This window comes from Helobdella robusta (genome assembly GCF_000326865.2).
Source record: "Helobdella robusta unplaced genomic scaffold HELROscaffold_4, whole genome shotgun sequence".
NCBI lineage: Eukaryota > Metazoa > Annelida > Clitellata > Rhynchobdellida > Glossiphoniidae > Helobdella > Helobdella robusta.
In genome coordinates, this window is record NW_008704902.1 from 6,287,914 (window position 1) to 6,315,621 (window position 27,708).

A 27,708-nucleotide genomic window follows, 5' to 3' on the forward strand; every position below is an offset into this window, starting at 1 on the left:
TAATTATTGTTCACATGAATGTCGTTTAATTTGAAGTTTTTCAGTCATCGAGTTTATAACTCAAAAAGTCTTTTACTTTTTTTAAACCAACATTTAAAATTTTATAAAAAAAATCATAGCCGTTGGTTTTGAAAATTAAACGACTATATTTTTGTTCCAGTCTTCATTATCAGTTTTAATTTTGTAAATTACTTTGGTGTTCCGTAGTGTCTTGTCAATGTAAACATTTTTTAATTTTTCCATTCTAGTTCAACTTGTTACGATACAGGCGATAATAGGATCGGGATGTCCTCCGTCAAGTCATTCCAAGTTGGTTCCAAGTTGAGTGTCAACTTCATGACAAATATGCAAAAATTGCATCGAGGTATTTGGCCATGGACAAAAGGTTTGAAATCGAGACTACCCTTACACTACAAAATTAGATATACAGAAACCTGGATGAAGACATCTCAACCAGTCCACTACAGAGAAGAAAGTCGAAAGTTTCTACCAGACGAATTCAATCAACCTGTTAGAGTTCAAAATATACCCATCCCCATAACTTTTCCTTTAGAAGCAGATCATGGTCTTTGGGGGGGTGAGGGCATAATTGCTGGCTTGAAAAAAAAGAAAAACAGCATGTACAAACCGCGAACTCCAACAATATGGAAGCCATTTTTAACAAGACGTGTTCTATACAGTGAAATTTTAGATAAATATTTTGATATAACTGTTACTCTCAGAACCTTAAACCTCATAGATGAGTGCTATGGTTTTGATTTTTATATTTTAAAGACTCACGAAGTAGATTTAAAATCAAAACTAGGTATGACTCTGAAGAGGACCATGTTGATTGCTTTGTCTAAAAAATCTTTTTATCCTGATAATCCAAAGAAACAGAAAGAAATTTATGAAAAGTACAAAGAGTATGAAATTCCACTGGAAGAAGCAGAATGGGTTGGGTTGTCACTGCAAGAGGCTGAAAGAAAACAACATGAAATAGAAGAAAAATCAGCATTGCAAAATGAAAAACCTCTAAAACATTATTATGCTGATGATTTGTTGAAGGAAATCAAAGAAAGTGCTCCCACAAATTTAGATGAAAGCAAATCAAAGTCGTGGTTCAGGAACTTCTTAAATATTTCAGAGAAAAAATGAAAACATTTACAATGTATTTATATGTGTAATATCAACAATGATGATAATAGTGTGTTATATATGTGAGTTTAAACAACAATGATAAAGTATATATATATATATATATATATATATATATATATATATATATATATATATATATAATGCACACATATATACATTTGTGTTTATACATTTTTATTTTTGTGAAATCACTGTTAAATCTTGAAAAAAATTATTTATTAGCAGAAATATTTTGAAAAAAAAAAATAACTATGTTGATTTAAAATACAAATACTTGGTTCAATCAAAGTTTTTAAATAGCTTAAACAGTAAATATTTTTCAAAATCAAAAATTCAAGCCATGATTCTCAAAAGGTTACAAAGCTAAAAATTTATTTTGTGTAGTTGCCGCATTCATGCAATTGTTGAGGTGGATCATCGGGATAATGTTTTAATATTTTGTCAATGTAGTCTGTTATTAACATGTTTTGTTCAAGTTCATTTAACATTGCCGGTTAGACACATAACTTTTTTTATTGTGTAAGAATAAAAGAAAATGATATGGCAGGAAACAATAAATTCTATAATAATAATAATTAGTTTGGTGAGTCAAACACATCAAAAATTGATTCAAAAAACGTAACATGATTGATCAATTTTGAATGTGATTGAAATTCATTTTTCTGAGCTTTAATAATATAGGTATCTTCTTCTTCTCCTGGCTAATTCCAAATCCAACTCCAAATCATCAAGATAATCACGGTAATAATAGCGCCAGGGATACTGAATTAAGTGTTTTAGTTGAAATAATTTCAAGACATATTTTCAAAAGAGACTTACATAACGGTAGCTATAAAGTTTATCCAATCTTTCTAAAGATCTGTTCCTGGTTAAGGCACGATCAATCCGAGCCTTTAGAGCATTCAGTCTGTTGCTGTACATCAATGTGTCAGTGTAATTAGAATGGCCTGAACTAAATGTAGACGACCTGTCAGGATTCTCCATCTCGTATCCATCACCTGATATATTAATATTATAAAGAAATATTAAACAAATTGGTTTTTTGGATAATGATTAATATTCTAGTAGAAATCAAGCTAGAAAGATTAAGTTATCAATATCAGACTAAAAAATGAATAAACTTTTTGCAAAATATATAATTCATAGTTATAATATGCAAATGATTTAAAACACTCCGCACAATTTCCTAGTTACCCATTGCTAGCACTGAACTGAAAAATTAACAATACATTTTTGAATTTTTATAATAAATACAAAAGTTAAATGTTGTTTGTACCTTCATTAAAATCGTCGTTTATATCATCTTTCATGTCAACTCCTCTTGATCTCTGAATGTTGGGGCAGGCAGATAATGTTAAACTAATAATTTTATACGTGACTAAAATCTATTAATTCAATCTATGCGTATCATTTATCTTTAATGATATGTGTAAGATTGCTTTGCTTGTCATATGCAACATTTTAAAATTCGTCGTTTAACATTAATTTTCAGGATTGTTCACAGGTGTATTTTTAGCAATCGATCCCGTTTGTTTATTTATCAAATGTTTAATTGTTCTCAAACCTACTAGTTCTCAAAATGTATCCTCCAAATTTAATAGAAGACAGCTGAACTTTTTTTTATGAAATTTCATTAATTTCATTCAAATCTCTCTTAACTGACTCAAGATATTGCCTGTGTTTGCCATATAATACTCAAATTTTCTCAACCAACTTGACAATCAAGAAAATTTCAAAAATTTAGTTTAAAAATTCTTCACTCTTTGATGACATTCGGCTATTTAGGCAATTATAATTCTATTTATATCTTAATTTGATAAATTTCGAAAAATTGATCGAATACTTTCAAAGGACTTAAACTTCTGGCTCGATTATTCATTGTCTTTCTTCTCTCTAATGATCTTGAGGCGACTCTGGGATATAAAGGAATTGGCTTTCTTCCTATCAAATCGTCTTCAATCTGCATTGTAATAATTAAAATTCTCTATTCATTAAAACTCTCGATAGAACAAACTATTTACTGAATCATCCATAAACATTCATCAAAAACATATACTGTAGAGAATTCAAAATAATAATTCTGTCAATTACAGTTCATGTATTTGTTTACATAAAATTTAATAAGAAGTCATACCTTTCTAACAACAAATGGAGGTCTATTCATTAGAGAGCTCGATGCTTGATTCAAATTGTTCATGTTTTCGTCTTCAACAAAATCTTGAAATTATTTTCGTTGTGTAAAAGTCAGTCAGTAAAGCAAAAACTCTTTATGCAAACCCGATTTTAAAGCCGATGAAAGAGTAGATTTACAATACGTTTTACGAGGACTAGCAGACCTAAAATATTCAGTAATATCATCAATGTTTTTTCAGTTTAAAATATTTAATAGGATCATCAACATTTTTTTTTATAAAAAATTTCACTTTTACAGAATAAAAAATCATTTTGATCATAATAAATTCTAAATAGTTCTAAAAGGATAGAAGTAAATTTGTGATGTCAACCTATATTTATAAAATAAAACATTTAAAGCATAAGAAATTTTTGATAATGTTGGACCAAATGGTAGTTACGTTCGACAGTATAATTAATGTGTGGCGCAAATGAAAGATAGGGATGTACCTGGACCTGGATCTTCTCTGAAACATTGTTGCAAGTTTCATGCCCATAAATATGGTTGAAAATTAATTTTAAAAATTATTATAATTAAAATAAGATATTATTATTCTTTATTAATACAATTTAGTAAGTCAAACCTGACTGGAAGAGAATATTTTTGATCTTTTTGCATCTAAATTGTCGTTGAGCACTGAGTATTCTCTGATAATTGTCTTGGTTGAGAATTCAAGTTTTGGGTTTATACCCTGATAATATCAATATGGAAAAAGAAATTTGCAGTAATCTCAAGTTATAAAAAAATGATGGAATGAACTCATAAAAGTGATCAATTTTCTAAATATCTATGGTTAACAAATAAACTAGATCAATTTAAATATAAAATGACCACTTAAACAATATGAAATCATAAAAGTTATTTAAAACATAAATTGCTCAGCAGGCACAAAACAAACGGGAAAGTTAAGGCCTCGTTCCATTAACAATTCTCTTCCACTCAATCCAAGTGATGTTGAAGAATATGGAGATGGAAACAAAAATGACTTTGCATTAGTTTCATACCATGCAAGTATCCTGTACTCATGGAACAAATTTGAAACTTGTAGCAATTCTATCCTTACTACTTCATCTAATAACAAAAAACAAAAAGTATTGATCATTTTATTTTTCAAACTAACGAAAGGATTTGTTGAACCTAAAAGTTGATCAGCCACTTGTGCAGGATCATAAGCAGTATAAAATACCTTTAACAAACAAAAACAAGGAACGTCAATTATAAACAAGGAGAGGCTTAAACATTGAAAATAATTTCAGAAAACCTTATCAAACTTAAGAAAATCATGGAAAAGCAATGGAAATATAGATCCGGTGAATCTTGTTTGTCTGATTTGTCCAAACATGGACACAGATACAAAGATATCTTCTCTTTGAATCAGCCATGTTCCTGGACTTGAAACCTTTAAAAGTAGCAGAGAAGTTACAACAAATTATTTTTTATTATGTTAGAAATTCATTTTAATTAAAAACAAAATCATAAGTTATATAATTAATTTTTAAGCTAGTTGTCCTTATAATCAATGTGTGCATACAGGAATATTGTTAAACATTGATATTATTGTAATTGAATTAAAATAAAAGTAATAATTAGATAAAAAATTAGATTAGAGAGTAAAGTAAAAGATCATGTTTTAAAATTTAAATTCTATTATAGGATAACAAGATATAAAATTGGTTATAACTGAACTGTAGTTGTACTATAACATAAAACATGATATAATTATAATATTAATCTCAGTAACAAATTAAATTAAAATGTGACATGATTTTTTTGTTTGTGCATATGTACACCATTAATAATTAATTTAATTAATAATTAATATTATATTTTATTTTCACTTTGTGTGTTATGTTATTTTAGTATTTTGAATGTTCTAGTCTAGAGAGTATATAATTATTACTTATATTTTGATTTTATCAGTTGAACAAAAAAATCAAATTCACCGTTTTAATTTGAAGTTCCACAAGGCATCTCAACGATTTATTCGACATTTTTCGAATTTAGAAGCTTGCAGAAAGAGGGATCTTTTGAAAGAATCAGCAATAATTGAATATCTCGTCACTATAGCAACTGGAATTTACATTTTTTAGCACTTAATTTTTGAAAAAAAAATTGGAAAAGAGGAAAAGGTAAAGAGGTTGGAAAAATATCGATAGACACGCAAAGAAATGGATCGATGACATTACTGAATGGACTGGTGTTAATATTCTGAATTCAATAAAACTGGCCAAAGATAGAATAGGTTTTTGGAAAGAAAAAAAAGAAATGTATAAAATATGCCTGGATGTACATCATCGACCGACCTCGACGGTCCCCTGATGGACAAAGGAGGATCATTGATGATGATAATGATAATTTTTGAAAACTTATGTCCTTAAATGATTAAAGCCTAGAGAGTTACATGTCAACTGTATTGTAAAAACAAAAAAATTATGTAACATGCTTATAATATATACAATTTGCGCATATATTTAAAATTATTATATTAATTACGTGGATATATATATAATAGATATAATAATCATGGATATATCCATGATTAATCACAATAACGCCATAACCAACATGTATGCAGATGCAGAATAATATGGCAATGCACTAACCATATATGTAGAATATGTAGAATCTACTTAAAAACTTCAATAAAATAATTACTATATGAATATTATAGAATTTTTTGTTAATTTAATTAATAAACTAAATAATGAATTACAATAGATTAATAGAAAAATTTAAATTAATAAATTACATTCTAGCGATAGAATTTAATAAAAATTGTTGTGTACGTAATGGCCTTATTTATACCTAATTATTATTTAAAGTATAATTAAATACAGGACTTCATTCATTGCTCTGCCACCTTCACAACTTATTTTGTTTTGTTGTGTCGTGTTGACGCACCTAGGCATTCGTTCTTAAGCTTTATTAAACAATCTTAATTAATCTTAAATAAATTTCGGATGAAATGTGTTTTCATTTTTTGTGATTGGCTTTTCTCATAGTTTGTTTTTGTTTTTTTTTCTTCAAATCATTAAATTAATAAATAAAGGATAAACCCAGGTTGTTAAATTAGTTATTTATAATTTATTTATATGAAATTTTACATTGTAAAATGTAAATAAATAATTGATTACCAGTTTATTAAAAAACTTTGTTTTATTTATATTATTATCATTATCAATGTTTAATAATCAAAAGTTTATAATATTTGCAATGCAAATATAAACTTCTGGTTAAACATTAAGATTAAAATTTAATATTAAAAAATCTTAGAGACTTAGAGTTGTTGCAGACGAGATTTCATTTTTTTAAAAAGTCAGTGAGTTTTTTTTTTACTTTTGAGATTCCATTTCTTTCACTCAATCACTCATTATTTCTTTATTATTAAGTTTATTTATTTACTTACTTGCAATTGCCGTTATAATTATATTATATCATAAATTATAATAATCAATTCTTGTTTATAAGTCTCTATCCTATCCGTTATGCTTTGGAACATAACTATTATACTAAATATTATAAATTATTATAATCATAATTAATAATTAATCTTAGTTTTAATTTAATAAAATATAAAATAGTTTATTTTATAATCATAAGATTAAGTATCATACATCATATCACATACAGATATTATTATTTAGTATAGTTTTTAATTTTATTCTTGATAAAATATAAAATTATAAATCAATCAATATCTATTGAATTTCGCTTTGAAACTGCTCTCATGTGTTTTTTAATTGTTTAAAAATAAAAAAAATAGTGAAATGAAAGTCTTATAAATAAATTAAATTTTAAATATAAATTGTATTATATTGAAAAACAATTAAACTTTTTGAAACTTGTTATTCTAATACTTTTTATTATTATTCTATTGATTCATATTATTATTCTATATCGATTGATTGATTGATTTATTATTATTCTTTTATTATTAAAAAATAAAAGTTGACTAAAGATATTTCTTTAATTTTTAATAGTTTATTAATTGATATTATGACAAATGTAATTATAATTTAGAAACAACATTTTGGATGACCATTCTTCAACAAATCACTTGAAATTTCTTTTGAAATTCAAAAATATGCCACTGCATAAAAGGTTAATTGAACCAGTAAATGTCAGTCGAAATGTTGTGGCTGAAGGCATACGCAACGAGTTGGATTGTGTCAGCAACAGTACTCTGTCACACATAATATTACAGCTCAGTTCACTGAGCAAGCTTTCAGAAGATATATTTTTAGAGTTACATGTGGAAACATGCAATATTTTTTTCAAGACTTGTCACATTTATAAACGAGTAGAATTACTAAAGCACAAGATTGTACAACTGAATCCAGTGGTTGAAGAAGGTTAAACAATAATTTTAATTTTTGATGAATTGTTCATGCCTACTTAATTAACAAGTTAAATGTTATTGTACATTTTACTCATGGAATTTCGGTTTGTGAAATGAACTGATGTGAATTGAACTGATGCACTTGAATTTTAAATGGACCTAGAAGCAAATGCCTCATTGTACAGTATCATTCACAATCAACATTCATCTGCCACTAAAAAATGAATAAAATACTTTGTATAAAATGTAATGAAAGTGTAATTATAAGAGCTTTACAAAAACAAGGCTGCTTTTGTAAAGCTCTTAAATGAGAAGATTTTGATTAATCTAAAATTTTGTGTTTTTTTTCTTTGTTATTGTGATATAATTTCAACAATAATTAAGTATTAATTTAATGAATGTTTAAAAAACTTTATCCATTTATCCAAGAAATCCATTTGTTTGCACTATAGCACTTTAGTGTTTTTTTTTAAGTTTTGAAAAAGCAAAACATGACTTGTAAAATATTTTACTTTTTTGTGACAAAAACTTCTTACAAACTTGCAAACATCAGTTTCGTTGCATGATATCAACCAACGACTGCCATTCAAAAGTGAGACACAAAAGGATCAAGAAGTAGTAACAATATCTACCAGGCCCAGGGCCATCAATGATGTCTATCAATGCATTGAACCTGCACCACCACTCCATCACCTGAATCAATTCAGGTTTCATTCATATTTTATATTTTATTCTCATTCTACTCCTATTGTAAATCGTATATAATGGATGGAAAATGTTTATAACAGAGATGACGGCAGGGACAGTATGACATTTTACACAGATCCGAGTTATTTCTTTGAACTGTGGAAATGTGAAATGGTGAAGGATGCTGAAAATCAGATGAAAAAGCAGCGTCATAAAGTTAAAAAAGTGACTTCATTTCAATAATTTCATTTCTCAATTAAACACATTTTTGGATGAATTCTTATTATATCATTCCATAAAAGTTTTTCTTCCAATTGGAATTTTACTCAAGTATTTCAGAGGTTGTAGAATATGCTCTTTCAATTTATACCTTAATAGCATAGACAAATTTTACTAAACACCACACCCGACCTTAACATTATTTAGTATTGATTATGTCATTGTGGAGTGAAGTTTCGACAAGCACTGACATATTTAATTTGGGAACCACACGTTTAATTTTATTTACACATTGTACTATGTGGATAAATACTTGGCAAAGCAAAAGTGACTGTTCCATGTATTTGTGGACTTGGAAAAGGCTTTTGACAGAGTGCCTTGTGAGGCAATCAGGTGGAGTCTACGTAGACAGCTTGTTCCAGAATATCTGGTTCGGCTGGTATGGGAACGTACTCTAACACAAAAACTTTGGTCAGCACAACAGTCGGGAACACGAATGAATTTGACATTAACGTCAGCGTCCATCAGGGATCAATACTCAGCCCCCTGCTCTTCATCATGGTGATGGAATAAATAACTAAACCAATACGCTCAGATAACACATGGAATGTGATATATGCAGACGATATCATCCTGACGGCGGCCTCGTAACAAGACGCAGCCAGAAAGTTTGAGATCTGGAACACCCAGCTCGCTGAACACGGGCTAAAGGTAAACCTTGACAAAACAAAAACTATGATCACCGGTAGTACCGCTGAGCCCGTGGTTTCTGGTCATTGGCCATGTTCGGTGTGTGGTGCTGGAGTTGGAAGCAACTCGATCAAATGCTTACGATGTCAGCAATGGTGTCACAGACGATGCTCGAGAATTACCGACTCAATGAGGAAAGTGACTGATTTCGTATGCTCCGACTGCATCAACCCACGACAACGGGGCCCAGATGATGATACGATTACCGAGAAACTGTTACTTCATTTCAGTATTTGGGATATGTTCTGGATTGTACTGGAACAGCAGATGCCTCCGTTCGTGGACGCATACGTGCGGCGTGGGGCAGATGGCACCTCCTTGCCTCGGTACTGATGCGGCCTCTTACGCTGCACTCAGAGCTACACAACACAGCTATACATTCTGTTCTAATGTAGGGTGCAGAGGCGTGGCCGATGACAACGAAACTCAAACAGACGATTCGTTAGATGCAGCCTGTTGACCTAAGGGACCATATCCATACAACCGAGATCCTGAACCAATCGAGACTGTGCACGTTGAAGGATGCATGTCGTCGTCATCGCTTACGATGGTTTAGCCATGTGAAGCGAAGCGAAAACGATACAATAATTTCCGTTACTGAGCACCAGGTGCCTGGCACCCACCATGAGGTCGCCCAAAGAAGTTCTGGACGCAAACCATACAGGAGGACATGGATAGATCGGCTTGGTGACAGAAGCTGATGATTGGAATAAAAAAGTCCGACTCGTAACGGATGGAAACTTTAAACGAGGAAGGATGGATAGATACTACTTGGATCTGGAACCTGGCAGACCCAAATCTGTATGAATCCAACATCTTGATCCCAATCCAGATACTGCAATTGTAAAATTCCGGAATTCATTCCATTTCTATTATTTGTGTAGTAATAGAAAATTGCAAAGTCAAAAACAAACTTATATGCAAAAGAGTATGTGTATAATCAAAAAAAACATAAACTTGAAAATGTTTAAAAATGTATTAATATCTTTGATTAGAAAGCTGGTATGAATGACAGAGTTGAAAGAAAAAATAAGCATTTTTATTCCTAATCAGCTTAATGAAATATAATAACTAAACAACTTTTATAAACTTGCAAGAGTAGGAATTAAAAAATTCAATTGGAAATAAATAAATCTCAATCAATACAGGCTTTTGTCATATATATTGCTAATTTATTCATATTATTAATTTAATGACTTCTGGAGTCCAATTAATTTCATAATATCAGAGACTTACAAATGAGAGCATTCAGTTTGGAACATTGAAGACAAATAAAAGTGAGCCTAGCAAAAACTTGAAATTTTCAAACGTGGCTGATCATAAAAATGAAGATGTATCTCGCAATGACAACTTCCCGAGTATCAAAGAGAGATATTTTAATAACGTGGTCAACATGGACCACTTGAATGATGACCATCAGAGGTTATGCTTTGGATAAATTCATTTTTATTAACAATGCTGTTTCTGTTTGACACTTTTTGAGAGTTTCGAAATTATCAAATTTTGCTTTCAATCACTCGCAATAAGTAACATACATTTTCAGAGAAATTTTTGTTGTAATTAGACTATTTCGGCAAATATTAAATAAAATCAGAAATTTGTTGTAGATATGCTGGACAAGAAGTTAATTACGATCAATACCTTCATGGAAACCAACTTACCATAGAAGAACAGTTCCAGTTGCAGCAACAGATGTTGTTAGGTCACGAGTACCAGCAACAGCAACAAATTAGCAGCTTGAATAACAAAGACTTTTCATTGTCAGAACATGTACGTTTCACATTTTTTATTGTTTCTATTTAATGTTTTTTTATACAAACATTTTCAAAGAACACTTTTTAGATATGTTTGCTCCTAAGTTACATTAACTTTTTATTTTTCAAAACATCTTGCATCGTATCATGTTTTTCTCAGTTTGTATTTATTTCTTATTTCCTAATACCTGCTTCTTATTTTTTCATTTTAATTTAATAATTCTGAAGTTTTTTAAATTTAAAATACTTTTTACAGCAAATGAAAGTTGATATTAAATGACAATGTCAACTATCATTTGTTAAAAAACTATTTAAAATTAAAAAGACTCACCTTATAATTTATGTAAATCTTGGGATTGGAAAATTTCAGAAAGCTTACTCCGACCATGAAACGAATCTTGAACCTACTATATAACAAATGTTTAAGCTTCGATGGATGTGATTTTTTTCTGTGTATACATGAGTGGAAATGTATAATTAAATGCATAGTTGTATGAATTCTACTGGTAAAACTCGTACAATACTGAATAAAATATGGTCTCATTGCAACACTTAAATGCATAAGTAACTAAGCTCATAGTACATAAAATTGTTTAAAAAGTGAAGCTTTGGAATAGAATGTGAATTTGTTACTAATCCTGTTTGTGTTTATACGGGTTGGAGAAAATGTTACATCAAGTATGAACTGAAAGTTTACAATTTATATAGGAGTTCCCTGAGGTACCATCCTTCTTAAACCATTCAAATGGTCATGTTTCAGTTGATGGTGTTGAACCTTACATTTCTAACATGGACATCAACTCTTCCACCCCATATGATAAACACCACACAAACAAAAGATGCTCAACTGATAACTTACCCCCTCCTCCCATTCCACCGCTACCCAGCTTGGACAAACTGCACATCAACTCTAACACCAGCACCACCATCAACAACAACAACAATTTGACTGTCAAATCTTCTTCACCCATACTGCCTTCATCTCCATTCAATGATTCCAGCTATCTACCATCACCTCCCAAGCAGCTTCCATTAGCTTCTTATGAAGTGTCAGATGCATATCGCAACAACAATATTGACGATCAAGGTAAAAGTATTAAAGTTGATGTTGAATGATTTCCTTGTGCTTGCTTTTCCTTAAATCTGATTTTTGAGTTAATTACCTATAATTGAAACATTTTCAATCCAGCCCTCATTTTCAATTTGTACCAAATCAACCCATAGAAGCCCAGAAATCAAATATTTTTGCTTTAACATATTTCTTCAGTTCACATTATTCCTTGTTCACATTATTTGCATAATAGTTCTACTATTCAATTTTTGAAATTTGTATATAGTTTTTATTTGGTTTAAAAGAAACTAATAATTAAAAAAAATGCCATTCAAAGGTTTCTATTTCTCAGCTGGTGTGGAGGATTTGTTATCAAGGATAGAGGGTGCGAGATCGTCTGTTAGTCCAAAATTTTATAACACAGCGCTACACAAAGATCTGCAACCTGCAGTTAAGCAGCAATTACATCAGAGCCCCTCAGGGGTCGGATCGCCAAATGCTAAAAAGACTCCAAATGCTACTCATCCTCACACTCCTACCATACATCTTTCACGTAACAGCAGCAGACGAAAAAGTTTGGAGAGGGTTTTAACTCCAATCACATCCAGTGCAGCTGTTGCCACTACTGCGAATGTGTCTACCGTTGTAAAATCAACAGCTGCCGACCAGTCGATTTCTAACAGTAACAACAGTAGTTATAATAACACTTCCAATACAAGCAGCTTGCATTATCAACACAGTATCGTCAGAGATTCCAGATCAGATTTGCTGTCTGCCATAAAGAAAGGTTTGAAAGTTATTTGTTTATTAAAATTACTTTCATGTTCTTTCAATCAATCTTCGTTTTGCGTCCAGAGATCCGGTTTCCCCAGGTAGGACGTTGTTTTCTTTGCCATCAACTTTTTGCGCCAAATTAGACGATCAGTTGTATCCATTTCATTTAAATTTAGAGCTTTCATGTCTTGCTCGATTGTTTGCGACCAAGACTTCTTTGGACGGCCTTTGGGACGTGTGCCAGGTACTTCAACATCTGCAAGAGAAGTTATGGCACTGTTTCCACTTCGTTTGACATGACCAAACCACCGCAGACGGTGTTGCCGGCATTCGTCCTTTATATCATCTAAACCAGCACGACGCAGGATTTTGGTAGATTTGATGTGGTCCTTCAGACTAATTCGTTGCATCCATCGGAGCATTTTCATGTCGGTTCGTTGAAGTTGTTGTTCCAGTTTGGTTGTCATTGGCCATGTTTCTGCACCATATAACAACACCGGACGTATCACAGATTTATAAAGTCTTGATCGTAGTGGTAGTGGGATGTCACGCCGCATCAATATAGAGGCAAGGAGATGCCATTTATTCCAGGCTGCACGTATGCGTGCTCGAACGGCAGCTTCAGTCTTTAAGTTGCTTTCATTCTGATTACTTATCTCTGATTGTACTTATCTGATTACCTATCTCTTTCATTCTGATTACTTATCTCTAAATCAATTATTTGCTTTTATTTGATTTTTCAATTGTTTAGCGATTGAACTGTCAGGAAAAAAAGGTTATACGCCTGCAGGCACAAAGAAAAATCTTCGTATGAAATGCACATCGTAAGGAAGCAAAACATTGGTGGTTTCAGCTGACATTTTTAAAAAGTTGAAGTTTGAAATGTGGCTTCATAGAGAAATTCATGCTGTGACCTTAAGAGAGATTGGAGCTGAGAGGAGATAGGTTTAGATGGTTGAACCAGAAATGCTTAACTGGAGAGACTTTATATTAAGATGAAGTGCACTAAAAAGAAAACCCTCAAGAGCAATTGGTCACTTAATGAAATCTGTAAGCTGTATGTTATTGCACATTTGTCAATTGCTTTCATTTGCATTCACTTGGCAGGCTGAAATTTTAAATTGCACCTTTATTCATCTTTCTGTACATTCAACTCGGACAGCCACTACACAAATTTCAAATTTTGTTTTTTCCTGTAACTTTTCAGTAAGAAATTTTTAAGAATCTATCTGCTTAGCTAGCAAGCCCACCAGCTGGTAATGTTACGTCGGTGTTTGGGAGCATATTACAAATTATCTTTTTAATGTTTAATGTTAAAAAAATTCATAACAAAACAGAAAGTTACTTACAAATTTGTTTTTACCAAGTGTTGAAAGCAACATTATTTGGTTAATGGTTAATTCAGCTTATCAAAAAAGCCCAAACAAATAATTTTGTGTGTCTTTACTAAAAATTGTTAAATTGAAGTTTTTATTGCTGGTGTTTATGCAACATTAAATTTTACAATGTAACAAAACATTGTAACAAGACAATATAACTAAATATTGCAATTGCAGGTATCCAGTTACGGAAAGTGGAGGAACGTCGATTGAAGACACAGCAGAGTGTTAAACGACGACTTGACGTTCAGTCAATCATGGAGGCTGCATTTGAATTAAGGAGGAAGGTTATGGAAGAGAATGAAGGTGATGATGAAAACGATGAAGACAATGCTGGATGGAGTGATGATGAATAAAGGAAATTACAAATGAAGTTGTTAAGTGCATTTCTTAGTCTGTTGTCCAAAAAATTCAATTTTTTTCAAAATTCAATTATTTTAAATAAAAATTTGTAGATATACTTAAGACAGATGAGTATTATGTATTTAATATGCATCATCTCCCTATTTGGAAAAATCACGTCGGCAGTAGCAATGCATATCAGATTCTTCATTTTCGTAAAAAATCCGATTATGGTTTGTCAGTGGTTAGATATTGATATATGAGCTAGATATTAGTCAGAGAGAAAAGTTACTTCATTTTTATTGTGTTGTAGAATTATTTCAATTTTAATTGAATTTTCATGGATTAAAATCACGTTTGTTGTGCTTTCAACATTTTAAAATGTCCATGTAGAATTTTAGCAATATACAACAGTTTATTGACCACTTGCTTCAAATATGATTTTTTGTAAATCTTATGTATATAATCCTGCCGACATTCTACTTTAAAAATATAAGTGGTAATTAAGTGGATTTATCTTATTTAATTGAATCTGTGTTGATTTTTATTACGTTCTATTCACCCTTACATCTTTGCGTAATTGCGTGGCTTATGATGTGATTTTTTGCAAATTAAAGTTTAGTGATAACAACGTTCAATTAATTGGGAATTTTTCATTCATCTATCGGTTTTTATATTTTAAAATACATATGATAATTTTCACACGTTATTTTACGAATTTATTTAATATCTTGATATGCCTTAATTGAAAAGCAGTCAAATTATTTCGACTCGTCTGTTTTTCACTTCTCAAAGCATTGCAACTAATACTACATCACAAGCTGCAATAATACATTATTGTAACCATTATTGGTATAATAATAGCAACTGATTACGCATTATATCTTGATATGTAGGGCTACTGATTTATGCACTGGTTTCATTTTATAATATTTAAATTCTCATGGTTTCTAAACCTAGATTTTATAAAGCATTTAAAACGTTTTCTCCAAGTGTTATATTTTAAAATGAGGTTATATTTTAAAATGAGGTTATATTTTAAAATGAGGTCCATGTAGAATTTTAGCAGTTATTGAAAGTGATTGCGCACGAAAATGATGTTGAGTTTTATTCTACAAATCTACACCAAATCACAAAATAAAATCATTTAGGTCTATATTTCGTTCAGCGCCATTAAACTTCGTTGTTTTGCCAGCGCCTAATTCCATTCGTTTATTTTGTCAATATAACAATTTTTGCACGAGACATTTTTTACATTTGTTTGTTATAATTACTCTAGTTATTCATTATTCTACATAGCAGCTCACTAAACCACTGCCCACTTGTTTTGGTTATCTAGCTGTCAGTAAGTAAAAAATTCAATTTGAGTTTTATCGTTTCGAGTTAGATACGTAATTTTTAACCCGAGTTTTTATATTGTGCCTTCAATGAACAATCTCATTGGGTGTTAATCTTGTAAAAATGATTGATCTACGGTGCTTAAATTACCCGAATTATATTAATTTTCGCTACCTCTTGTTAGTTCTCCAGTTTTATCAATTTTACCATATTGCCATTATTAATAGGAATTTAGTTATTTGCGCATTAGCTATATTTTCTATTTAATAAACTTTTTCAACAAAAACGACATTCTTAGTTTGCCGAAGAATAAATACAAACGATAACCATTTTAAATCCTTGTGGTCTATCGAAAAAGCGACGACGTTCGTTACCGCATTATTATATGACGCTCGAGTTTGTATGCAAACGAAAATTTCCCTGTTCAAATTCTAGAGCGCATATTTTTCCAGTTAAGACATCAGAAACCATCACACGATGTTGTTAAGTAAATGATTTGAGTATATCCATTCTCTCGGTGTTTAAAAAATATATTCCTATATTTGGCAGGCTTTTTTCTATGTTGATCGATCGGTGACTATTTTTTCCAAGCTGACTAATTTGATGTCACATTTTCCAGCGCGCTCTATGCAGTCCAGTGGAGGATTTATGGGGATCCTCTTTATCAACAGTAAACAAATATTTTATGTTTTTAGAAATTTTACCAACATATATTGTTTTTATCGTTTTGTACATTAAAAGACATCCTTTTATATACAAAAACAGTTTTAAATGGATAAATTGACAAAAAATTGTGTGATGGGCTAAAAAGGTCAAGTCGCCAAGTATTCCCAGTTTTTGGCCGTCCCCGTCAAAGTTGTCTAGATCTGCCCGTGATACTGTCTATGAAACGATTTTTAGGCCACCAGTTGATCAACGACGCCCCCAAAAATTGGGTGAAAAGCAATTTAGACGGAAATTGGTTTTTTGACACATGAATAATTTGCTCTAACCACTGCAACTGTGCAGATGTTATTGAATCAGCTCGTTTAAGCATTATTCAATCTTTTTATTGCAAGGCTTTAAATACTTTAATATGTCGGCCTTCAGTGCTCCAAGCTTGAAAAAAGTAGACAGCCATTATATAAAAATATTTTTGTGTATATACTTGGGTTAGTTTATCGAAGGCAGTCTAGGCTGCAATTGTCTCTAGGTATACTTTCAAGGTAAGTAAACTCACGTATTTCATTAAGAGGATTCCATTGGTGATCCTTTTGTGATGAGAGCAGATCTCCTCTTTTTGTCGTTGGTATGCAATTTCCACTGAATTTAATCCATTTTGTAGGTCAGAAATGCTATGACCAGAAATATTTATATGTTTTCAATTCATTTTGTGAACATAATACTAATTTTATGGTTTTAACATTGCCATCCGTTTTTCCCAGACTTATGATGGAGAACATGTTTAAAAAATGCGTTATATATTTTCAAATAGTTTAATTTGATCACGCTGCTGTGTGTTATTTAAAATGGCTGACAAACTGGACCGAGCGTCGAAGCAAACGCAAACTGATGATAGTTCTTATTCAAAACTTCTTTTAGAAGGAATTAAACCTTGCATTATATTTTGACGGAATTTATAGAGGTTCCATTTTTTTATTTAATGAAATTAAAAATTTAAAAAGAAAAACTCAAAACCTGAATTTAATAAAAATACCACGTTTTCAACAGACCTGGGTTTTGTTTTAATTAGCATGACAATTTTCTGCTAATACGTGATGGCTGAGGCAAGTGTCTGCGACAAATCTACTGTTTATGAAACAATCTCCAAAGAACGCTCAAGCATTTTTGGAAATAACGTAAAACCAACTTTGTGTTTACTTTAGTATGTATTCGAGTTAAAAACAAATTGCATCTACAATAACTGAAAATAGTATAATATAAATCTATCGAACTGCAAGATTTGAAAACAGATATAGTTGTTCACTGTCCAACCCACAGATCAACCTGTTATGTGATACATCCAATGTGTTGATTGGGAACATATTATCTGATGAATAAATAAAAGAGCAAATAATAATAATGTGTATGATTATTTATTTAATCACTACTATTACTGACAAGTTATGTAATTTATTAATAAACATGACAGAATAAAATATGACATTAATGTAATTTGTGCACCAACTACAAAATAATTTTTGATGACAAAAAAAGGTTGAAAATTATTACATAATTTAACCTCCAAGTTAAAATTTTATCTATCAAACTATATACCAATTTTAGTCGTTTCAACGTTCACTTCATAATTACTACTTTAAAATTTAAGGAGTTAATTGTGGCAGTGTAACGACTTGGTTTATATACAAAAAAATTCAATGGTCATTCGTTTATACGTTTGCGTATAAATCTATGAACAAGTCTTGTTATTGTATATACACAAAATGTTCATTTCATTTGGATCATTTCATAAATGTGACTCTCTCAATTTTTGAGATTAAGTAGAAGACATTGACAACACTCGATTAATGATCACAAAATTTCTATTCCTTGCAATTCTTTTTTGCTCCGTTTTACTATTTTACAACAGACCATTTACGTGGCCTCAAAGGTATCAAACTACAGAATCATTCATCATCTCACATAGGTATGGAGCTCCTTCGTGGTATGGCTTCGCTAAACAACAAAAATTTCAACCACAATCTTTAATCGAAACCTATTAATTCGCCTCAACCATCTACCTTCAACCATATCTTCACCATTTAACTCAAATTTAACTTCACACTTGATTCCAGATAATTAAAAAAAATTGAAACTGAAACTAATCACTCGTCCAGTCTTTACTACCACAGATCAAAACTACCAACCACAACCTGAGGGAGAAGAATGCTCGCACGCAACTAAAAAAAGGCACATTGACAGATGTACAGGAGCGGGAAGTAGGATGTCGGACAGCCAGCTGGTATCACTGGGAAGGGCAGTTCCGTACTGCGGGGGTAATACGCCAGAAAAAGCCGTCAACGGTTCCTTCAGAGGAATTGCGGAAAGTGTGGGCTCGGGTTTTCCTCTTGAAAACTGTGCAGAGGAACCTGCAAAGCGGAAAAATCGAGCGAGCAAAGTCAGATAAGGGGCAGACCAATTTGTGGTCTTTGAACTCCCGTACGAGAGAAATCAACCGGAGCAGGACCGGAAGTTTGAGCCAGGCCAGCGGAAGCGAGAGTCGACAAGCCGAAGTGACTGCAAAGCCCAACAAGAAAAATCACAAATGATAGTGCCACCGTCAAAGAGTTCGCCGGCGGAAGTAGACTGGCTAGCTTGGAGACGGAAGGCCCAGGTGACGAACACTGCCCTACCGTTTGACCATTCCTGGTAGACTTGATCCTGGATGGCCAGCTCGAAGGGGGTCAGACTCTCATTCCGATTGATCAGCCATATTCAGCTATCAGTACCCAGGAGTGGGCGATAGAAAATGGTAAGTTACCTACTGAGACAGAGACACCGAAATCGAAAAAGAAAGAAAGAAGAAAGCCACATACATGTAGACGGGGCCCGGAGGTCGAAAGAATGATCATCAACATCCCGGACTGCAATAATGATTTGTAAAGACAAACATCGGAGCGACGTTCGATGGAGTGAGAGATGTTGTGAGGTTTTCTTGGCACACATATTGGTAGAATGTTGTGTGTATGTTAATTTTCATGGCGCGCATGTTGTTAGAATGTTGCATGAATCGATCATGTGTGCACGTTGGTATGGTAGAATGCTGAACGATTTGGTCATCTGTACATGTTGGTATGGTTTTGTACGAATGCAGGTGGATTGTGACTATATATATCGTCAGTATGCTTGGTTTGGTATATAGGAGTGTGTGAAAATAAAATAAGTTATATTCGTTTTATTTTTAGTGCGCTCCTTAATTGGCTTCTAGTTATATTCTCGATTTTTCAAATTGGTTCTGGTTTTTTTCTGCGTGATTTTTGGTTAGTTGACGTGGTTTCGTTTCTGCTTAGTGTTATTGTTTTATCGGTTTTGTTTCAAGTAATGAAATTGGTTATTTACTCTGTTCAGAACATTCGATATTATTTATTATTTAGTCTAATCGTTAAAATTGTTTTAGTCAAAAACATTTGGAAATCCTAATTTATTTTGAAGGAAATTTTTAGTATTTCATTTTCTTCTAATAAACGTGTTTAAATTAGTTTCTCTTTCTCTTTGACTTCTCTAAAACATGACAAATATGCAAGAAGACTTGTCAAAGGTTAGCAAGGCCGAATCAACCAACTGGCAAACAGAACGTCTAAGATGCGAACTTGATTGACGCAGGCTTCAGAAATTGGTTAGATTTCTAACAATATCGAAGATAAGCTGAACTGGCCGCATGAAAAAATAAAATAAAATAGATCGCTCAGGCATCTTGAGACCAAACAAACATAGAAAAAACTTCTACTGTTTAGCACAGATGAAAGCAAACTTTGTTAATGTAAAAGGTTAAGCAAACTGTCATTAGATGCATTGTATTCAGTATTCAACAACAATAACAACACACGTTTAGACGACATTTTCCCCGAAATCGGGGGTTGCCGTTTGGCTACCTATGATGAAACCTGAAATACCCCTTTTGTCATCATAAATATTTTAATGGCTAATTTTTACGCAGGATGTCCTTCCTTACGCAACCACAGTTATAAGCGGTGGGCCTAGCCTTTGATGATCCAACATCACTCACAAGGCAGTGAGGGTCAGTTTAATGTCATAACCAGGACAAATTGTATTCAGTATTAACAACAAAAATAAACAAACCAGGAAGCAAATTGCTGACGATTTTTCTGCTTGATTTTTCACCATCCAACAGCCAAGATGAAATATTGGAGATGTTATTTCCTGCAAACTCTAGATTGAAAAAAAATGTTAACCCATTATTAGTCATCAACATTATCATTCTATTCAATTGATTGTCATCAACATTAATTATTTCAATTAATAATCCTCAACAGTAAGGTTTAAATGTATAGCTCCAGCATGAAATAAAAACCTGAACCTGTATATGCATTTTCGATCATGCGTTTAACAGCAATACTTTTTCAAATGCAATAAATTTTTCAAGTACTTAATGACTACAATAACTTATTCTACTACTTTGGACATCATGTTTAAAATACCATTTGTGCTGTCCATCATTGTTTTTGTTAGTATAAATATATTTATCTTTACAAATACACATAGAAAGTGAAGCAGTATATTTTATTCAATTTTGTATAACATTCTCCACAAAAAATTAATATATTAACACAACTTGAAATTTTCTTTTTTGAGAAGACAAACAATCAATGTTATTCACATCTAAATTTTGGAGCCTGTTGTTGAATGCCCGTCAATATATTTTTACATACCCATTCTGGGTCTGTGGATTCAAGTGAAAACAGTTGGATAAAATAATTCGAAATTTGTTGACTGCAGTGTGAGCCCAAACACAAACTAAACTATAATATTGTTGTAACCCTTGATGCTCGTAACTACCAACACCTAACCAACACTAGTGTGTAGCTTCCAACGATCGTCAAGTGTTCGTTATTGCATAGGTTCAAGATTTGCGATAGATAAACACAACTGTTTGAAACACAAACTTTGTTGAACGTTTATTTGGATACCAACAGCAATAGAAACAATAAACTAACCCAAGTAGCTACCTTAATCACATACGACTTCGCTTTCTCTGCCGGAAACCTCGCTAGAAACCTGACTATGCAAGACCCAAATATAGTCTAGATTTTTAGCATGGATACAATATTTCTACATAATCCTCTATAGTTTTCAATCCAATGATTACAAATATGGCACAGGTAACAATAATTGGGATAACAAATAATATAATGCAATTTGATCATTCCCACAGTAATAACAATATCATATACGTTCATAAAAGCGTTTTACAAATCTTAGTAATATTTTCTCTTAACATTTTTCGTCAATAAAGAATAACTTAATACCTTTAAAATAGTTATCAAGATGGAATGAATTAGGAGATTCGCATGACTGCCAGTGCCACAAAGTACCATCCTGAGAACATGTGAACAAGTTGTTTGGCATCTGAGGATGAAATTTCACATCTAACACTGGAGATGAAATGTTTTGCTATTAATAAAAAAGTTCCAATTTGTTTTGCTTAAAAATTAGTTAAATAATTTACTAATGAGCTTGTGCATTCAACTTATTTTTTAATTTACGATTCAGTTTCCTTTAAACTTTAATCTAAATATTAACTGTTTGCAGAATGTCCTTTGTGGATAGCAATGGGTGCACCATCTGACCTGAGGTCCCAGACAAACAGCTGACCATCACTGCCTCCAGCACACACAATATGTGGTTGAGATGGATGTTGGTCCATGCACAGCAACGACATTAAATTTCCTGTGCTGTTTAACAACAAATATTACAAAATTTAAGTCCTGTTGATTATTTATATTATTGTCCTTTTGGGCCAGACTCAATTCAATCAAAAAAAGATATAGTAGATGGTTGCATTGCTTAAAGCATCATCAATATTAAAAAAATGAAGTAAATCAAAATAAGAACTGAATAGAAAGCATTTGTTAACGGTAACGCTAAGTAAAAGAAAAATAAAAGAACAAAAAGTAATAAATAGGAATAATGTATAACTGAATGATGACAAGTTTGTAAGGATTTTATAACTCATATCTTCATCATTAAGTAAATGTATAGAAACCATGTCATGCAACAAAATCAGTTCAATGGTCATAAATGAAGAATGTTCAATGACTCACACTGCAAACTTCTTTGAACTTGATTTGTTGCAGCTTCTGATGTCATACAAATTTAAATGGCCTACCAGGTTGATAGTTCCCACTGTACTTTGATCCACGAAACTGATGCCATTTATCGTTACATTATCTACAGCTAGTTTTAAAAAGTTTTCATTTAAACATTTAAACATTTAATTCCTCTCTCAGAAGAATGACAAAAAGTTAATAATAATAATAATAATTGGGGCTGTATCCAAATTTAGGTTCGACCAAACTATGACTACTTTTTCAAATCAGGTTCCAGTCAAAATTTACGGATTACAGTTTCTAAGTTTGAATGTATATGGATTTATGTGTCTACGCTATTGTGCATGTTTGCATATACACATATATTTACGTGAATACGCATTGCATATTTATTTTATTTGTTTACGTTTACATAATTTGTATTAAATAACATTTATTTCATCAATGATAGCAGAGTGTTGGAGTCAGATAAAAAATATCCGACTTCAACTCCTTCAAAAGTTCCGACTCCAAGTAAAAATTTCTGACCCCGACTCCTGTCTACGACTCCAGGTTCCAAATTCCAAAAAAATTTTTTAACTTTTGCATCATAGCTTCACCTTATTATCACTAGTAAATAGAAAATACTTTAAAAAACACTTAAAATCAGTGAATGTAATTGTTTTTTCTGTATTAAAGATAATTGCTATACACATTTGTGTTCAAAAAACACCATCTTAACAAAAACTTCAAAAAAAAAAAAAATAATTTAAAAAAAATTAAAACATTTTCCGGAGTCTGAGTCGGACGCAAAAACTAAACTCAATCAGATGCAACTATAGTTTCCTACACATATTACTCAACTTACCATAAAAATGCTAATTTATGCAAGAGGATTTATTTATCAAAAAACTATTTCACGTAAAAAAGAATATTCATTTTGAAGTTGAAAAAAAAAAAATGCAAAAATATACCAATCCTAGTGACAGCATTTTGAGTGCCAGCATTTTTAATAGCATTGATACAGCCATCTTCTCCTGCAGAGGCAATAATTGAACTATCCTCATTAAAACACACACTTGTGCACGGACAGCCAACCTTCCCAGCATAGTAATGTACTTTGCTGTATGTGTGTTTCAAATCTAGTTTCTGAAACGTTGAAATTGCATTTGGAAAGTTAAGTTACTTGACATTATTTGAATTGCACAAAACAAAATAACTTGACAACAAAAATACTTGGTAATCTTCATTAAAATGTAGAATATTGATATCCCCATTGGAGGACGATGATAAAATTGAGGTTTCATTCATAAACTGTTGAATGGATGTTTAATAACATTACACATCTTCTTATCATAAATTTCATTTGAGTTTCATACACTTTTTATAAATAAAAATAACATGAACTAACTGTTAAATCTGTAACACCTCCAGTTAAGTCTGCTGAAGACAACATTTGAGGTTCTAAATCAAATGCTTCATCTTTGCTTTCGTAACTTTGAGCTTCATTTGGAACGAGCCACACTGCAATTGGATTCCTTGACTAGTGTGTGTTTGATAAAACAGTGTACAAAGCAATTTTTAAACAACAAAAACTAAATATGTAATAAATACAACAAAATTATATATGAATTAAATATTATATACAATGTCACTTCCATAAATTTATCAACATCAGATAGAAAGAGAGAGAGGGGTAATGATTAAATAAAATTTATTTATATATATATATATATATATATATAAATTCATGTTTATATATATATATCCATGGGTATATATATAAATATTATATATATATATATATATATATATATATATGTATGTTGGTAATAGATCATAATTTTTACAATATTCTATAACATTCGGTAGAATTTATAGAATATTGTAAAAAATATATATATATATTATTGGTAATAGACCATAATTTTTACAGTATTCTATAAATTCTATCGAATGTTTGGCATCAATATGTTTGTAGTTCGTTTTTTCGATTTTTTCTCACTAAAGTTTTTCGGTGAACGTTTAGTTTATTAAAATTCAAAATAAACTTATTTTTCGAATTCATGCCGCAAATAAGGCAATATTTCGATTCCGAATGAATCATCACACCTTTTTGATGTTTATATAGGGGAATATAGACTTTGTCAAAATGAACTTAGATGGAAATTGACTTTGTCAAAATGAACTTAGATGGAAATTAGGTGTCAGGTTTCTTTATTGGCTGGTCATCTTCTTTGGTCTCCTTTTCTTCATCCATAGCATCATATTCTTCTTTGTCACTATTTACAATGCTAGTTTTTATTACTTCTTTGTTTTCATTGTTGGTTAAGCACTGGGTTGGAATTGAGATTGTCATTTTTTTGTATATATATATATATATATATATATTCACGTGTGTGCAAAGCAATGTATTAATTAAATATTTAGAATGAAAGTTTTCAACAAATTGTTCATTTAAATTTTAAATAAACATAACTACAACACCATTTAAAAACTAAATGAACCTAAATGTTAAAGTAAAATTGGATTAGTTGATTAGTGAGGATAGCCAATGGGAGAATATGTCAAGTAGGAATCGCACATGTTGATAATCCTCATGAACAACATGTCGGCACCTACATGATGTCTCATTTGCTTTGTGTGATTCATATTTCATCTGTCACAACTCACAGCAACAGATTTGTATTTGAACCACAAATTATCAAGACAATCATAATTATTTCATCTAACACAAAATAAAATATTAAAAAGTTAATACCAACCCAAAATTTATACTACCAAATAAATAGTAAATATCTAATCTAATAACATCATTTCAAACTTATAATTATTTCTTATTCAAAAAAATTGAATTTATAATACTTTATTATAGTTATGTAAAATAGCTTCTGAACGTTAGTTAACAAACGTTTGCTAGTTTGTCACATTATATATATATATATACATATATATATATATTAATTTAAAAATTATATAAAAAACCAACCAGTTCATCATAGCCACCAGTAACAAAAATATTTGGTTGTTCTTCTAAATGGCTACGTACCGGCTGCCATTTTATCTTAGAGATCTTACACGTTAAATATTTAGTTTGCACAGATTGAGCCATCAATGAAAAAGTGAAAAAGGCAGGACACGGTTACCCCACGCTTTTGAACCTTCCAGCTTATTTTATTTTAGCGGCATCAGCCGTCGGATTTAGTAAAGCTAGTAACGATTTACCATAACCTCAAAAACAAGACACCGATTTATTATCTTTTGCTTTTTGGTGTATATTTATTCTTAATATATGTTGTAAGTCATGCATAAGATGAAATCATATATATAGAGTATATATGGATAAAACATATAACAATACGGAAAAATATGGGAAAGTCAAAAAGATTCTAAGTCCATGGTCCGCATCCTTAATTTTTTTTTCCAACGAAATATTTTAACGGCACTGCAGCTCCCAAGATGGTGCCATAATGTGCCAGTAATTTTAATAATTTTTTTCCTAATTTTTGTTTTATTTTGTATTTTTTTTCTAATTTTTTAGTTCCTATTATTACATCTTCAGAATCAAACACAGCCGAAACGGAAAAATCCGATCAAACCATATCAACACATCAATCCAGAAAACAAATGATAATCTTTGACTTAAGTATACTTTAAGAGGTAATGTTGTAATAGTTTATTCCAGTCTTTTTAAGTTGACGGGTAACAGATTCAATAACTACACCATAAACCAGAAGCACTAGAAGTTGACGTAAGCACGAAGAGAGAAAACCCACCTACCGTTCGCCAGCCCCACAAACCAATGACCCTCACTCCAATGCATTCACTCTATAAAGTTTGACTATTTAAGTTCCTGGTATGGCGCTTGAGCTTCCACCATAGAGGCCACCTACAGATGGCATTTGACACAACTTTGAGAAGAATATAAAGATTAAGGTAAGTGTGGGCTGATTCTCTCCTAGCGGCACACGAGCTTCCACCATGATATTTAGTTTAGCCACAGTAGATTCTCGACGCACCTCGAAAAAAATGCAAAACTGCACAAATCCTCCTGAAGATATTAGAGTCTCCACCATGGTATTTAGCCATAGCAGATTCTCAATACACCCCGAGCGAATCGTTCTACAGATGTAAAAACACCATCCAAGGCGTTTGAGTCTCCACCATAGTATTTAGCCACAATAGATTCTTGACACAACCCGAGAGATTTTTGAGCCTCAATCATGAGAAATGTTTAAACCCCCTACAGCATCCGAGTCTTTACCGAAGTGGCTAACCACAGCAGATTCTCGACATACTTTCGGAGAAATGTATATCTACTCTTTGTCATATCTGAGCCATTAATACGAGGCATGTCCCAGTAAAAAACCTGACACGCCACGCAGGATGATTAAGATTTTCCTATTTATGTTGGCGAAACGCACAAGAATCCTTAATTAAAGTTACAGATATATTTACTTTATTTATATAGCTAAAAAATTGTTGTCTTATCGCTTGTCCATCCGGTTCCATGGATATCAAGCTTTGTAGTGATAGAAAACATTCTGTTCTCCAAAAATTTGTCCAAAAAATGTTTGAAATTGTTAACGGTGCTAGCTTTTATTACCCTTGCTGGTAGGCCATTTATTTTGCAACAGTGCCTCGAGTTATTGTAGAATGATTCCTTTCCAGATTAGGTATTACCTCGTTCAATTCCAAATATTTTAGCTTTTGTCATATGTATTTCTTTCTTGATTTATTTGATTTTCCCTTTTTTGATTGGTAATCCGACAGATTTGGCATACTCCAGATGGCTTCTTTCCATACTCTTGTACAACATAAAGAAAAAGTTCTCATCTAAGTATTTAAAAATTTTTTGATAAGCCCGAACATACGATAAGTTTTGTTGATTTTTTAAGGAATACACCCAAATCATTTATTGAAACTACATGCTCAAATTCCTCATATTTGTTGTCCAAATTCAGATAATTTGAGGGTCTCGTGTCCGTCTACTACTCCTACGACCTGGGTTCGAAT

At 31.5% G+C, this 27,708-nt stretch overlaps 3 protein-coding genes across 3 annotated transcripts; 2 read left to right on the forward strand and 1 right to left on the reverse strand.

Annotated features, from left to right (window-relative positions):
• Positions 1–345: 345 nt before the first annotated feature.
• Positions 346–2,766, forward strand: HELRODRAFT_155963 (hypothetical protein; the record flags this gene model as incomplete). Its single annotated transcript, XM_009024850.1, has 3 exons — positions 346–1,060; positions 2,103–2,127; positions 2,712–2,766. The coding sequence occupies 3 exons, from the start codon at positions 346–348 to the stop codon at positions 2,764–2,766; spliced, it is 795 nt and encodes a 264-aa protein (XP_009023098.1).
• A 4,631-nt stretch (positions 2,767–7,397) lies between these two features.
• On the forward strand, positions 7,398–8,582 carry HELRODRAFT_67002 (hypothetical protein; the record flags this gene model as incomplete). The annotated part of the gene is made up of 3 exons (XM_009024264.1): positions 7,398–7,665; positions 8,206–8,359; positions 8,441–8,582. The coding sequence occupies 3 exons, from the start codon at positions 7,398–7,400 to the stop codon at positions 8,580–8,582; spliced, it is 564 nt and encodes a 187-aa protein (XP_009022512.1).
• A 9,221-nt stretch (positions 8,583–17,803) lies between these two features.
• HELRODRAFT_189038 (hypothetical protein) lies at positions 17,804–25,890 on the reverse strand. Its single transcript, XM_009024851.1, has 9 exons — positions 25,682–25,890; positions 24,104–24,235; positions 23,929–24,006; positions 23,667–23,841; positions 22,708–22,840; positions 22,187–22,338; positions 21,913–22,038; positions 20,726–20,815; positions 17,804–17,975 (listed from the first exon to the last, which is right to left on the reverse strand). Exons 1-9 carry the CDS (start codon positions 25,802–25,804, stop codon positions 17,872–17,874), a joined length of 1,113 nt encoding a protein of 370 aa, XP_009023099.1. The 5' UTR covers positions 25,805–25,890; the 3' UTR covers positions 17,804–17,871.
• Positions 25,891–27,708: the final 1,818 nt, after the last annotated feature.